Source organism: Loxodonta africana, chromosome 16, assembly GCF_030014295.1.
Source record: "Loxodonta africana isolate mLoxAfr1 chromosome 16, mLoxAfr1.hap2, whole genome shotgun sequence".
In the NCBI taxonomy this organism is placed as follows: domain Eukaryota; kingdom Metazoa; phylum Chordata; class Mammalia; order Proboscidea; family Elephantidae; genus Loxodonta; species Loxodonta africana.
The window spans coordinates 66,114,973-66,130,362 of NC_087357.1; the positions used below are offsets into that span (position 1 = coordinate 66,114,973).

At 40.2% G+C, this 15,390-nt stretch overlaps 1 protein-coding gene across 2 annotated transcripts in view; it reads left to right on the forward strand.

Moving 5' to 3' along the window:
- Positions 1-15,390, forward strand: part of MYPN (myopalladin) — a 97,268-nt gene that overhangs the window by 27,495 nt on the left and 54,383 nt on the right. For both annotated transcript variants that reach the window (XM_023546990.2, XM_010589166.3), the window contains exons 4-7: positions 850-964; positions 2,078-2,149; positions 9,699-9,840; positions 12,541-12,564. In XM_023546990.2, coding sequence (XP_023402758.2) covers positions 850-964; positions 2,078-2,149; positions 9,699-9,840; positions 12,541-12,564 — 353 coding nt within the window. The remainder of the gene's footprint in view (positions 1-849; positions 965-2,077; positions 2,150-9,698; positions 9,841-12,540; positions 12,565-15,390) is intronic.

A 15,390-nucleotide genomic window follows, 5' to 3' on the forward strand; every position in this document is an offset into this window, starting at 1 on the left:
CTTGTCTTGAATGTCAATTAGTTGTTAATATATTTGGCTCCCCGGCTACTCTGAGAACAACTAACTCAGGGATAGGAATGGTGTCTGTCTTAGTCATCTAGTGCTGCTATAACAAACATACCACAAGTGGGTGGCTTTAACAAACAGAAATTTATTTTCTCACAGTTTAGGAGGTTAGAAGTCCGAATTCAGGGCACCTGCTCTAGGGGAAGGCTGTCTATGTCCGCTCTGGGAGAAGATCCTTGTCTCTTTTCAGCTTCTATTCCTAGGTTCCTTGGTAATCATGTGGCATACATCTTCCCCTTCATTTGTGCTTGCTTGATTAATCTGCTCTTTTTTATCTCAACCGAGATTGATTTAAGACACACCCTACACTAGTACTGCCTCTTTAACATAACAAAGAAAACCCATTCCTAAGTGGGATTATAACCACAGGTATAACCCATTGCCGTTAAGTCCAACTCATAGCGACCCTATAGGACAGAGTAGAACTGCCCCATAGGGTTTCCAAGGAGCACCTGGTGGATTTGAACTGCTGACCTTTTAGTTAGCAGCCGGACTCTTAATCACTGCTCCACCAGGGCTCCAACCACAGGTATAGGGGTTAGGATTTGCAACACATATTTTTGGGCAACACATTCAATCCATAACAATGCCTCATTCATCTTATTCATCACTGTCTAACAAAGTGTGTAGCAAAGAAGCCCCCAGTAACTGTTTGTGGAATATCGTTGAGTAAAGGTTTTTATTACATCCAAATGTATGCAGGGATGGCGTTTCGTAGATCTGCTGAAAGAATTGTCGCAAGAATAGGTCTGTTTTATAATCTATATTTTAATAATTTCTCAGAATCCAGAAGCCAAATGAGCTGTCACCCCCTCCTACAACCTCTGCAGCCATTCCTCCTGTGGCACCACCAGCCCAGCCTTTGGTGGCCCAGCCCCGTGTGTCAACCATCCAGCAGGTATGAGAATCTAAGTGAAACCAAGTGCCATGGACAGTGACAGGCAGATGCTATGACCACAACCATCTATGTGACATGATCATGCCACTTCCTGAAAAATAATCTTCATTTGTTGTAACTTCATAATGATGTTGGGCAACACACTTCCATGACCACAATAATCACTGTGTACTTCTCATGTCTAAAGCCAGTGGTTCCTCTTGCTTTGGGAACATATCCCCCCAGCTTCGTAGGCAAATTTCACAGGAAACTAAACTCTTGCAAACGAGTATCTCTGACATTCCAGCTTTATGAAGGGCACTAATCACATGTACTATAAGCTGCCATCTCACACACTGGCCCAGGAGAAACACTCCACACCATGAAACTCAGCTTTATGGAGCTGCAAAGAATTCTACTTTCTAAGGTGGAGCAACTGTGCATATTAAAGTTTTCATCCTTCAAATTGATCATAACAATAATACATGCTTATTGTAAAAACGTTCAGAAAGTACAGAAGTATATTAAGTAAAAACTTAGTAAAGGTTCTACTCTTGGGCCCCCACTCCTTGGAGGCACCTCCTAGTAACAGTTTCCAGCACACACTTCCAGGCATTTTCTCTGCATGTGTAAGACTATGTATGTATGCATATACTTTAAAACATGAAATCATGCTATCTAAATATATTGATATTGTCTTTGCAATATATTATTGATTGATAAGTAAACATATTTAAATATATTGATCTACAACCTTTTTTAAAAAATTTAAACAGAATTACTTATCTAGACCTTTTAATAATGCAGAAGGGTAAAATTTTATTCTAATCCAGTGGTTTTCAAGCTGTGACCTGTGGAGCCCCAGGGGTTCTGTGGAAGACCTTCAGGACTAATTACATAGATCTTTATGTACAGGGGGGATGGAAGGCATATATTTTACAGTCACCATGACCTAAATTTGAAGTCTGTGAGTCATAGACTTAGGATATTTCATTTTTTTTGTCTGAAGTTAATTTCATATATCAAATTCTATAAATTCATTGTCTCTATCTATCTGTATGTCTGTCTCTCTATTTATCTGTGTGTCCGTCTGTCTAATCATCTTAATGACTCTTGTTGGTTCCCTTCTAACAGTGTCAGAGCCCTACCAACTATTTGCAAGGATTGGATGGAAAACCTATCATTGCAGCTCCTGTGTTTACAAAGGTAATCAAAATATTTCTGTCATGGCTTTAAACACACTCCAGCATTCAAACAAAGCTGTAGGAGTGCAGGAGCCAAGATTTACTAATTCTATCTCAGGATTTGGGACTCTCATAAGTGCAGCGTAGGTTTTGGTATTTTTTTCTTTTTCGGCTTTGGGTTTTTTTTGGTAGTTGTTACAATATCGCTTCAAGTCCCAGATTTCTAGCAACATTTGTTTGTAATGAGAGAAGTACCTTCCCCCCTCACCACATTGATCTCTATGGTCATAGTATTGTTGTTAAACACAACAGCCACACCTCAACATCAGGTGATAAATTTCTAGCCACTTACTACTCTGGTGGGGTGTCTAGACTTTCAAAAGAAGTGGGTTGCACATACATGTCTTTGGTGCACCAGGAGACAGAGTTAAATGCGCTCAGGGGGCTTAATGGAAAACCTAACTCCAGGACAAAGAGCTTTCTTTTTCTGTTCCGTGGTATTAACCATTGTGGTGGCAACATAATCTGAGTCTCACAGTCTCTGTATTTAGAACTGGAAATTTTAGTCAGACTCCTTCATTTACAAACGAAAAAAAATCAAGGAAGCGTCAGAGAGATTAAGAGATCTTAATCTCTTAATCAAAGTCACCAAAGCAAAAAAACCAAACCTCTATGATCGAGTTGATTCCCACTTATAGGGGCCTTACAGGACAGAGTAGAACTGCCTCATCGTGTTTCAAGGCTGTAAGTTTTTACAGAGCGGTCTGCCACATCTTTCTCCCAAGGATCGGCTGGTGAGTTTGAACCGCCAACCAGTTGCTTAACCACTGCACCACCAGGGCTCCCTTCAAAAGTTGTAGTTAATGGCAGAGTCAGGAGTAGAAACAATTTCCCCCAATTCTCAGCTCATTATTCATTCCCTTACATAACATAGACTCTGTTTACATGTTGCCCAAGACAATAAATTGAAAGGTGAAAAATTGAGTTGCATTAGATTTTTTGGTATTATGAAGACCAAATGGAGGTGGAATCTATGACTGGGTTTACCATTTATTGTTTATATGGACAGCAAATTTAGATTCAATAAGTTTTTAACCTTCTCTTGAGATATGTTTTGGTTTAGAGCAGTGGTTCTCGATCAGAGTTCATTTTGCTCCCCTGCCCACCCCCACCCCCCGACATTTGGCAATGTCTGAAGACATTTTTGGTTGTCACAAATTGGGGGTTGCTCTACTGGCATTTAGTAGCTAGAAGCCAGGGATGCTGCTAAATGTTATACAATGCATAGGGTACAGTGCCCCCCACAACAAAGAACTATCCAGCCCAAAACATCAATAGAGCTAAGGTTGAGAAACCCTAAGGTTGAAAGCAAAGCTGCACAAACGGTGTTTGTTTTCCAAGAGTGCTGATCCTTAAAGGAAAAACCAAATCCACAGCATCCATAGAAGCCTCCATTTCAGGGAAATTCTGCAGTATCAGCTCATCCAGATGGTTTCCCCAAAATCAAGCATGGAGCCTACAGTGAGTTAGGCAAACATGTCCATATCAGTTAGGCAAACATGCAAAACAAGATCCTTCCCATTTTTCAGGTTCATTTCTTATAACCTGACCCGCATTTTAGCTTTCAGCCTTGCTATTTTCAAAAGCTGGACCTGTGTGTGTTTGTGTGTGTAGCTGATAGAGATACCTCTTATTGTCTTTTATTTTCACCATTAAGTCACCTATCGTTAAAACAATGGTTTAAGTGGCCCAGACACCAGCACACTTAATTTAATTTGTCCTGCCCGTTTGTCACACCTTAGAGACAGTGTTGACTTTTCGAGGCAAATAAACCACAGAATAACTTATACCCAGTCTGGGCTAAAGTCTCCTCCACCCTTCCCTTCCTCACCACCATCTGTCTAGGCAGGCAACAGAGAGGCACCCTTACCTCCACTCAATTTTGAGTCTTCATAGGGGCCACATTTTCCCTGCACCTGTGCCACCTGATGCATACCTCGGGTACAATATTTACGACAATAATAAAGCTGTTTACTTTCTATCTCTCCCAAGCACCTTGAAGGCAGGGACTGTTCTTTTCCATTACTATCTGTTATATCTACGTAGCCATTCATAAAAGTAGCAATAGGTCCTAAGCTCTTGTATGATTTCAGAAATTCCAACAGGACTTATCCATTTATCCCTTACATTTCATTTTCATGGGCTGATTAGAACACCAGGTTCAGCTGCTTTTGTGTGGTGACTCTGATTACCTCCAGTTAGATGCTCTGATTAGCAGATAGGTATGCTCTGATAAATATAAATGGGAAATATATATATATATAAATTAGCATATGTTGTTTGGTAGATAAAATTTATGAAAGTATTAGATCCATGGTGGGAAGACAGTCCTTAGTACGAAGACCCAAACTCTGATGAGGTTTCCTCAGCCCTTTGGATGTGTACTTTGCCTTCATAAATGGGCAGTAGGATAGGCAGTGGCTCAAATTCCAGAGGGACTTATCAGCAAGGGTGTGCCTGCGTTAGTTTCCGTCACAGGACAAGACTGAGGTCATAGTCACTACCAGTGTCGTTAGAAAATTTCTGAGTCAGACCCACTGATCATGGTAGTCACATGGCTATGAGCCATAATAACCGATCATTCGTATATGTTTGTTTGGGTTACTCCTGCTCTATTTACTTCTTTGGGGACTTCTGGTGTTCCAACCCCTATGGCTCACTTTTCTATACTGTCCAACAAAGCATTTCTTTACCAATAATAAGAAGCCATTGTATTTTATTTTTGTATTCTTTTTTAGCAACAATTAGAGAGTAGAGTTTTCTATAAGCACTATTTTATTTAACTTGTTTTGCCTCCTTTTTAGAGGGGATAGTCGAGATTGAAAATGAAAACCAGCAGCAGAGTTTGAGAAAAGACCACAGGATTCCATATGCTAGCTCACTGCTCTACTCATAGGCAATATCTATGTTTCTTAACACTGTTTAACTGTGGACAGAGAGAGACTATCCTCCATCCTTCACACAGTGAGTGGGGAAAACAGGGCTCACACTTCTCGAATGTGAAGAGAGGTAGATGATCAAATTAGAATCTTACTCCTGTCGCTGTTTCCACACCAGCAGCAGCTGCTTTGGCAGCCGTCAAGGCTGCAGCAGCCCTGGCTCCAGCTGCTTCAGCAGTAATTTGAAGAGCGCAAGGGGGCAGGGGAAGCGAGAATGTGAAGAAGAGCAAGTTCATTATGTAATAGCAGAGGCAGGAAACCCTGAAATAACTGAGTTAATGGCCGGATCTAGATTTCTGAAGATTACGTAGACCCCTCTTCCCAAGCCAACAATTCCAGAGACTTTCCTGACTCAACTGGTGCACTGGGTACCCCGGACAAGCAAGGGGCAAACAAACCTTAAATCAAACAGTTTTTATCAGTAAAAACTAGTTTAAAAAAAAAAAACACTCTAGCCTAAAGCATTACATGCATTTACTTGCAGCATCCTTCAAGGTTACTGGACAAAAAAAAGAGTAAAATGACGATATGAACCTTGAAGCTGACATCTTTTAACCAACAAGGGAGGCACCCTTTCTCAAGGATGTTTACATTATATTTCTGAGTCTAGATCTACTAAGTAGGAACTGTGTCCTTTCAACTCAAATCTCTACACCTGGCACAGTGCTTACAAAGCACGCAGTTGGTGATATTTATTCTGTGGTAAATAACTTCCATTTCCACTAAGGAACAATTATTGTTTTCATTGCTTTGGGCTACTGAGAGTCTTTTCAAGTCATCCTACAAAGAATGCTCAGTCTGGTGATGTACAAAACAGATGTACACCTTGGGTACTGTTTACCTCAGGAGGGTGTATACCTTCGGTTATAGTCACTTCCGTCCAGATCCATAATTTCTAGTAAAGGCTAATTTAATCTTTGCTAGTTGTGGATTGTTTCATCTATTTTATCTGTCTTCATTAAAGCCAAGATGAATGTGATCAACTCACATCTGTACAAATCATGCCATTAGTAACAATGTAAGACCTACTGCAGTTAAACATGGCATTATCTACACCATATTGTAATAGTGTGACTGGTTTGGACCTTGATGTACAGCAATGTGAGCCAGTTCTTTCCCTTCCAGCTTTGTAGAAAAGCAACATTTTCAGCAATAACAATTATTATTCTAAATTTTCCAAAAATATGACTTTCAACAACTTTTTGAAGTGGCTTGTAAGATGACCCTTGGCCCTACTTTCCTGAGTTTTGATGTGCCACAACTAGAATGAGCTCCCATCTCACAACACAGATACTTAGAGGGCCTATTTCATACACTGTAGCATCTCAGTATCTTGGCTGGACACTCAAATAGAATATAGCTCTTGGCCTTCAGTGTCAAATAATGACAACTAACTAAGGTTGGTCTAAGGATCCTGGTGGCATAGTGGTTAAGTGCTTAGCTGCTAACTGGAAGGTCGGTGGTTTGAACCTACCAACCTCTCCTCAGGAGAAAGATGTGGCAGTCCATAAAGATTTACAGCCTTGGAAACCCTATGGGGCAGTTCTACTCTCCTAAAAGGCTGCTATGACTTGATGGCACACAATAACAATGCTGGTCTAAATTGTGAACAAATGGTCTCTCAAGGAGGTCCTTTTGCAAGCAGACCTTTGGTGTAACAGCTGCAGATTGAAAACTGGCTCATATGAGCTGAACTGAACTGCAACCCATGTCAGAATATATAGGTTGACTCCATTCTTCTTATATCCGTTTTATAAACGTACCATATTTCATTTATGCAATCATTTCCTGCCACCCATTTTTTGGTTTTGTTTTCTAACGTTTGCCTCAAGAAGGAATGAAAATCTCATTCTATATGAATCCCAGAGAGCTCTCTGGCTTCCACTGAAGTTTTTAATAGGCCTCCATTTGGCATTTTAGCCCAGAATTTGCTCAGATGTCAGGGTGGAGGCCGTATGCCCTAACTTTCTAGCAGTAGCCAAGATTGGATTGACACTCTTGTTTTTGTTAAAGAAGACCTGGTGGTCACAGTGGTTAAGCCCTGGACTGCTAATTGTAAAGGTTAGTGGTTGGAACCCAGCAGCCACTCCACAGAAGAAAGATGTCTGTAAAGATTTACAGCCTGTGGGGCAGTTCTACTCTGTCCTGTAGGGTCGCTATCAGACAGAATCGATTGGACAGTAATAGTTGGTTTGTTTTGTTTTATTTTTTGTTAAGAGCATTACGTCTATGTCACCAGATGTTATTTTGCGTGGACAAGGAAGAAACAGATTTTTCAGTCAAACACCTGTTGCCGTCTAGTCGATTCTGACTGACAGCGACCCTATAGGACAGAGTAGAACTGCCGCATATGGTTTCCAAGGAGCCGCTGGTGGATTCAAGCTGCCGACCTTCTGGTTAGCAACCGAGCTCTTAACCACTGCGCCACCAGGAATCCTTCAGTCAAAAGCTGTTTGTTAATTCAGAAACCATTCTTCATTAATCCCATCCTGAACTACTTCAACACGTTTGGGAACACCAAGGGAATAAAACATTAACGTTGAACTGCAGCGCCCCCTGGCCGTCACAATACCAACTTACACACACTTCGGAGGTGGTGAAGAACGGCTGCTAATCAAAAGGTCGGCCGTTCGAATCCACCAGCCGCTCCTTGGAAACCTCATGGGACAGTTCTGCTCTGTCCTGTAGGGTCGCTGAGTCGGAATCGACTCCACGGCAAGGGATTTTTATAGCTAAAGCCACATGGTTATCCTAACCCTTATATTGCTTAGGGAAAGGAGCCCTGGTGGTGCAGTGGTTAAAGTGCTTGGCTACTAGCCAAAAAACCTCGGCGGTTCGAGCCCACCAGAGGCTCTGTGGGAGAAAGATGTGACCATCTGTGGCAGTCTGCTTCCATAAAGATTTACAGCCTGGGAAACCTTGTGGGACAGTTTTACTGTCTTATAGGCTCACTATGCATGGGAATCAACTCCACGGCAATGGGCTTGGGCTTGTTTGGTTTTATATTCCTTAAGCAGATGCCATAATTATCATGGGAGTCATGCATAAAATAGTGTAAGTTATTCAGATAAGACTTGTAAACAATCACGAAATATTTATAAGATATTTATATAAGGAAATACTGACAAAAGCCAGTATTTCCTCAGAAGGAAGAGCCAGTATTTCCTAAATGCAGGTCCCAAAATTGAAATAATAGAAAGCTTTGCAGCATTTGGTACTTCTAGAATTTGTGGAGGAAGCTTAATCATAACCTTTCCATGTTTACAGTCTTTGGGCCAAAATTAAATACAAAACTATGCCCACATAGGTGGCAAGGACACATTTATTTCACCACCAAATGAAGTACCAACTATAGAAATGAATGTATGCCTTTTAGCTCCCAAATCATGATGGATGTAAGAATACTTGTGGAAGGAAAATGCGAGTTCCATCCTCCTGTAGAGTCTATCGTAGAATACACTAATATTTTACAACTCAAGGTGTTTCTTGAAAACCTTTCTTCACAAAAGTGTGGAAAAGCATTTAATGATTCCTCCACAAAATTACAACATACCTTACAACTACGTAAGATTTTACATGTGACTATAATTTTATAAGGATTGTCATTATTTCCCTCTCAACAAATCAGAAAAGCTGTGCCACAAAGACCCCATAAAGAAAACAAAACTGCCAAACACCAATTTCCAGGAGAGCACAGTGTAAACAAGGCAAAGCCAGGAAGACAGTCAGTTGTTTGGGCCACAGAGCACCTCCACATGATTAAAAAACAAACAAGCAAAAAAAAAAAAACAGTTGCCTAGAGTCGATTCCGACTCCTAGCGACTCCATGTGTGTCAGAGTAGGACTGCAGCTCCATAGGGTTTTCAATGACTGCTTTTTCAGAAGTAGATCACCATGCCTTTCTTATAAGGTGCCTCTGGGTGGACTCGAACTTCCAACCTTTTGGTGTGCAGCTGAGTGTATTAACTGCACCACTCAGGGGCTTTGTTCCACGCTGGGGACAGCCATAAGCTTTTGTGGGATAATACATTACTCCCAAGCTGAATATACCCAGTCGATACTCACTGCAGATTTATTACTATTATTATTGTTATTTCTGGGAACCAAACTCCACTCGGCCACTCAAGAGCAGAGATCCTTTACTAAAAAGTAGTAGTTTTGCAAACCCTCATAATGCAAAAATGAGGGAAACCAAATCATATGGATTGATAAAACAGTCACAACTCAAAACATGCCAACGATCACGAAGATGGCACAGGACTAGGCAACATTTCATCTGTTATACAAAGGTATAGGATGACTCTCAGGCAACTAACAACGATAGGCTTACCTGGCACTGAAGCAGAAAGGCCAAGGAAAAAGATAATAAGGAAAAAGCTCTTTGTGGGCCCAGGTGATTCAGTCTTCAAAAATGCATAGACTCCATGTACGTCCACAGAATTGAAGCTGCTGGAGATGTGGAGGGCTTGGAGAAAATTCAAATATTGTTGTCTTTTTTTTCTAATTCAGCACTGGAAATAGATTCCAAGAATGTGTACATTTTGGTTCTCACAATATTCTTCTCATTAACAGATGCTACAAAATTTATCGGCCTCTGAGGGTCAGCTGGTTGTCTTTGAATGCAGAGTAAAAGGAGCACCTTCTCCTAAAGTTGAGTGGTATAGAGAAGGGACCTTGATAGAAGATTCCCCAGATTTTAGGATTTTACAGAAAAGTAAGTTGATGTTCTAAACTGATTTTTCTGATAATTTATTCTCTTTTTTTCATTGTGATAATTATATATGTAACAAAACATTTGCTATTTCTGCAATCTTGGCACGTACAATTCAGTGACAATATTATGTTCATCATGTTGTTCAACTATCACCATTAATAGTTCCTGAATTTTTGATAATTTGTTCTTATCAATTTACTTTATACATTTACTCTTAACACTATTTAACAACTAACTAAAAAATGCAAATGATCAAAAAGAATAAAATAAAAATGACCATAATCATGCTCCCCCAAACTCACAAATAGTGTTCATATTTCGGTGTAAATTCTACCAGAATTTTTCCACCCATATGTTTTTAAAATAAAATCATACTCTCCTTGGTAAATTCTTTTTTTCACTCAGCATTTTATGAACATCTTTCCATGTTAATTAATATAGATCTTTCCTACTTTTTAAAATAAATCAGTAACATTCCATTTCATGTTTGTTTAATCTAATGTTGAACATTTAGATTGTACACAAGTTTTTACTATTTATTAGAAGCTGTGTGTCAATGCATGTTCACAGAACACATTTTTGTGAATATCTGTAGTTATAGGCTTGGAATACATTTCTAGGACTGACATTGCTAATGTAAATTCACATTGTTTATGTTTTTAATATATTCCAAAATGCCATCCCGAAGTTTGAGCTATATTTAGGATGATCACCAATTGATCATCCAAACTGGGACACTTTTTAGAGTGAAAGAGGATGATATTAATAATTATTCAGGGATGCCATGCATAAACTATGTCTGTCCCAGTTAAACTGGGACACATGTTGTCCTAGCTGTGTTGTACTATAGCCAGCAATTTATTCCCATAAATAGCTTTTGCCTCACACCTTCACCAACAATGGGTCTTAACCCTTTTCTTTATTTTAACCTTCACCAATTTTATAGGCCAAAATTGGGACCACATGTTTTAATTTTCCTTTCCCTAGTGGCGCAGTGGTTAAGCATTTAGCTGCTAACTAAAAGGTCAGCAGTTCAAATCTACCAGTCACTCCTTGGAAGTCCTATGGGGCAGTTCTACTCTGCCCTACAGGGTCGCTGTGAGTTGGAATTGACTCAACAGCACTCGGTTTTCATTAATTAGGTGTGGGATGGAACTTTTTTTCATATTTTACTAGGTCTTTGTATTTCTTTATTTGAAATTGCCTGTTCATATCCTTTGCTCATTTTTATATTTGATTTTTGTTCTTTTTCTTATTCACTTATAAAGAATTATTTATATATTCAAGTGGTTAATTTTTTATTTCTTGTCATGTATATTTTATGCAGTGCTTTCACCTTGACCCATCTCTGCCATAAAAATAAGTTGAAATTTATTTGCTGCTTTGTTAGTTTCTGCCTATCACAAAATAGTAGTACTTGGATTAATATGTGAATCAGAACTACTATCGGGCTTTAGCAGCGGTAGCAGCAACAATAATATACTCTGAAAACCATTTAAACTGAGAAGAAAAAAAAAACTTCAACAGATTTATCAGTGTACTTTGTATCTAAGTTCAACAAATACTTATTGAGTGCCTGCAATTCAATAAACATTAATCAAACATCTGAAGTCAGTACTGTGCTGGGCACGTTCAGGAATACCAAAGAATTTTAAGATAAAGAACCTGCTCTCAAGGAACCTATCTTGAGGCTCAGGATGTTAGAAACCTCAAAGGAGAAGGTATATTTTACATTATATTAGGACGGAAAAACCTGAAGCCAGGAATGGCCTCTCTATCCTCACAAGCCCGTGTTTGTCTGGTTATTGTGATTTACGTGTTTACAGACCAAATTAGTTTCTCATTAAACAATTAATACACATATTGTTTTGTGACATTAGTTGTCAACCCCATGATGTGTCAACACTCTCCCCTTCTCAGCCTTGGGTTCGCCATTTCCATTCGTCCAGATTTCCTGTCCCCTCCTGCTGTCTCGTCCTTGTCTCTGGGCTGGTGTGCCCATTTAGTCCCATATACATGGTTGAGCTACATTTGTTATTGTTTGTTTTATGGGCCTGTCTAATTGTTTGTTTTATGGGCCTGTCTAATTGTTGGCTGGAGAGTGACTTCGGTACTCTTGAAAGTGTGTCTGGGGGGCCATTACTCTCGGGGTTTCTCCAGTCTCTGTCAGACCAGTAAGTTTGGTCCTTTTTCGTGAGCTAGAATTTTTTCTACATTTTTCTCCAGCTCTGTCTGGGACCCTCTGTGGTGATCTCTGTCAGAGCAGTCAGTGCTGGTAGCCGGGCACAGTTTAGTTGTGTTGGACTCAGTCTGGTGGAGGCTGTGGTAGCTGTGGTCCATTAGTTTCACAAACCCTTTTTCAGGTAAGGCTGATTGAGTACTAATAAAAGCCAGTTGTATCTGAATCCCAGCTAGCACAGTAAGCTTTCCCCACCTAAGGTTTACATACCCCAAGTGGAACTCAAGTGTGTCCCCACGTGTGACAATATCATTGCTTTAGCAGCTCTCTTGTTGCCATACTGTGGTACCCATCCTGTCCCTGTTGCTTAGATCATTTTACTTAACAATTACAGATGAACCTTATCAAATCTCTCCTGAGTATGCCAGACTATAAAGCTCTATAAGAAGCTTCTGATCAATATATAGCCTCTCAGTAAAATAGATGCTCAGAATCCTCTAATTTTTTTTTTTTCCTTTCAGAACCTCGGTCCATGGCAGAGCCAGGTAAAATGATTATTTCCATTTTAATTCATTAGTATGTATTCAGTGATTTGATGAATATAGAAAAGCAAATTGGAATTATTCCTTTGTCAAGAACAAAGAGAAAAATTAAGTTTTAGGGAAAAAAATCAAATCTAGCTATCACTGTAGGGAAAGGGAAAGATGGGAACATGTGCAAATTTAGAATACTGTACATATATTCAGTACCGAATATGACTAACCCTAATATGACTAGCTATTGGCTATTGAGGAGTGTTTCTTAGGAATATTTTCCCTCTGTGCTTAGACCCTACTCGTGATTTCCCAAACTGGGCAGAGCAGTTGTGATCATGTTAAACCCGTTGCCGTCAAGTTGATTCCAACTAATAGTGACTCTATAGGACAGAGTAGAACAGCCCCATATGGTTTCCAAGGAGCACCTGGTGGATTTGAACTGCCGACTTTTTGGTTAGCAGCCATAGCTCTTAACCACTACGCCACCAGGGTTTCCTCCACGATGTTGGGTAATTCTAATTCTACAGCATATGTATCTCAAAACCTGCACATCAAACTTTGAAATTTGCAGAGATTCAATAAAATGTCCGTGGTGTTATTAGATTTGGTTGGGAGGATACTAAAGATGAGACAGAAGTAGCATCTACTAGGTGAAGGTCTTACCTCTAAAAAATGCAAGTCACTAGCAAACCATGTATAAACATCTAAATGCCATCTCTGGTGACCGTCCTGAGAAATCAGATTGTCTCTGTAGCCCTGGGTAAGAATTTCATTATTATAATTCTCTCCTTTGACAACTGAATGGAAGGGCACTCCAGACGTAGACCCTGGACATCCATGTTGCATATGTGACCCTCGGGGATACAAAGTAAAGACCAGAAGTAGTCTCTACTCTTGCATGGCTTGTAGTGGAGTAGTATTTTTTCCCTTGAAAATACTTCAGGCCTTTGACACTTTTATCCCAAACTGGCTTTTTCATTATGCAGTTCCATACACAAAATGATTTCAGAGTCCCCCGAAAGAGGTCCCTACTCAATACAAGTCCAGCTCCATGATTCCTAAAGTTTCACAGAGAGTTCTTCCTTCCACCTTATATAAGTAAATACCCTTTAAAAATAGGATACTTTATCTTATCAGGCAGATATATAGTGTAGTGAGAATGAATTTATCAGATCATTTTCTGAGAGCAGGTTGCTGAAAGACAGAGTATGAATGTTTGGGCAGGGGAACAGAGAAAAGGAAGCACAGGCCAAGGACTCAGAAAAAGGGCAGAGAAGCACCAAAAGCAAACTTTGCCTCTCCATCATTTAAAATTCTTTGGGCAGAAAATAAAGAAGACCTAACTTAAAGAGGCTTAAACAATAAGAAAAAAATGTATTTTCTCACATAACAAGAAGCCCTAAGAAATGGCAGTCCTGGGCTGGTTAGCGTAGCAGCTCAGTGACCTCCAGGGGCTAAACCTTTTTTTATTTTCCATTCTGCCATCTCCAGAGTGTCTTCTTAGGCTGGCTCTACTCGTGGACCCAAGTTTGCTGCCACAGTTCCAGGCACCACATCAAATGACAACATCCAGAGACAAAAATAGGGAATAACACTATCTTTTGTCCCTCTTAAAGAACAAGGAAAACTTACCCAGAAGCTCAGCACCAGACTTTTCCTCACATCTCATTGACCAACATTGTGTGCCATGTGCCACCACTTAGCCAGGATAGAGTTAATGACTGGCTGGTACCAATTGTTGAAACTCTAGTGGTGTAGTGGTTAAGAGCTACCTCTGCTAACCAAACCGTTGGCAGTTTGAGTCCACCAGGTGCTCCTTGGAAACTCTATGGGGCAGTTCTACTCTGTCCTATAGGGTCCCTATGAGTCGCAATCAACTTATCGGCAACGGTGTTTTTTGGTTTTTTGTACCAACTGCAATTCACCACTTGAGGCTGAGAGAGGCCAGCTTACCTCAAAGCACATGGCATTTCCCAGGAGGGTGGGGAATACCAGGATATCATTAAAAAGGAAGAAGAAGGATGAGGGGCTATTGAGTAGTAACTCAATACTACCTGCAACAGCCTCCTGTCCAGTTCTCCTACAGGTGGTCCAGCTAATTCCATACCATAAAGCACGGAGATGCTAAGCCTCTCCTAATACAACTTATATTTTAATCATTTTGTTTTTAATGTAGAGCTTCAAACCAGTTCAGTCATGGCCTACAAAGTGAAATTGGAGTCGACCAGAATTTTAAAATTTGAGTGAAGTGGGACAATAAGTGGAACGAGAAAAATTAAGGGTCTAAGCTCTGGAATGGGAAAGCCGGAAGAGGCATCATGAGCCCTTTCAGGAGCCTGATGCAAGAGACTGGATTACTACCAAGACTATGGAGAACTGCACGCATCCAGAGCGGCACGGTTGGCTGCCATCTTTAAGCAGAGAACTGCTGTTTCCAACTCTGACGGTCAAGAGATTTGGTTGCTATGCGACATGCACGCTGCCCTTTTTTTTCTAAGAGGGAGATTAAGTTTCTAGCAGGGTCTAGACCCATGATTCTCCTCATTCCACTTATCATTTCGCTTCACTCACATTTTAAAAATTCGAATCTGTTCGAGTTTCGCTTCATCCGCGTGACTGAACCAGATAGAACTGGTTTGAAGCTCTGTGTTAATGTCTGGTGTATTGAGTGATATCTGAAGGTTTATGCTTCTGTCTCATATTTCCTCTTCCTTAGCTATCAAGGAATATGTAATTGTAATAACTTTAGGCTTCAGTGGTATGGCTCTCTCTGTGTAATTATTGACAGGGGCTCATACTGTGTATCGGAATAATCTATAAAGAATTACCATAGTA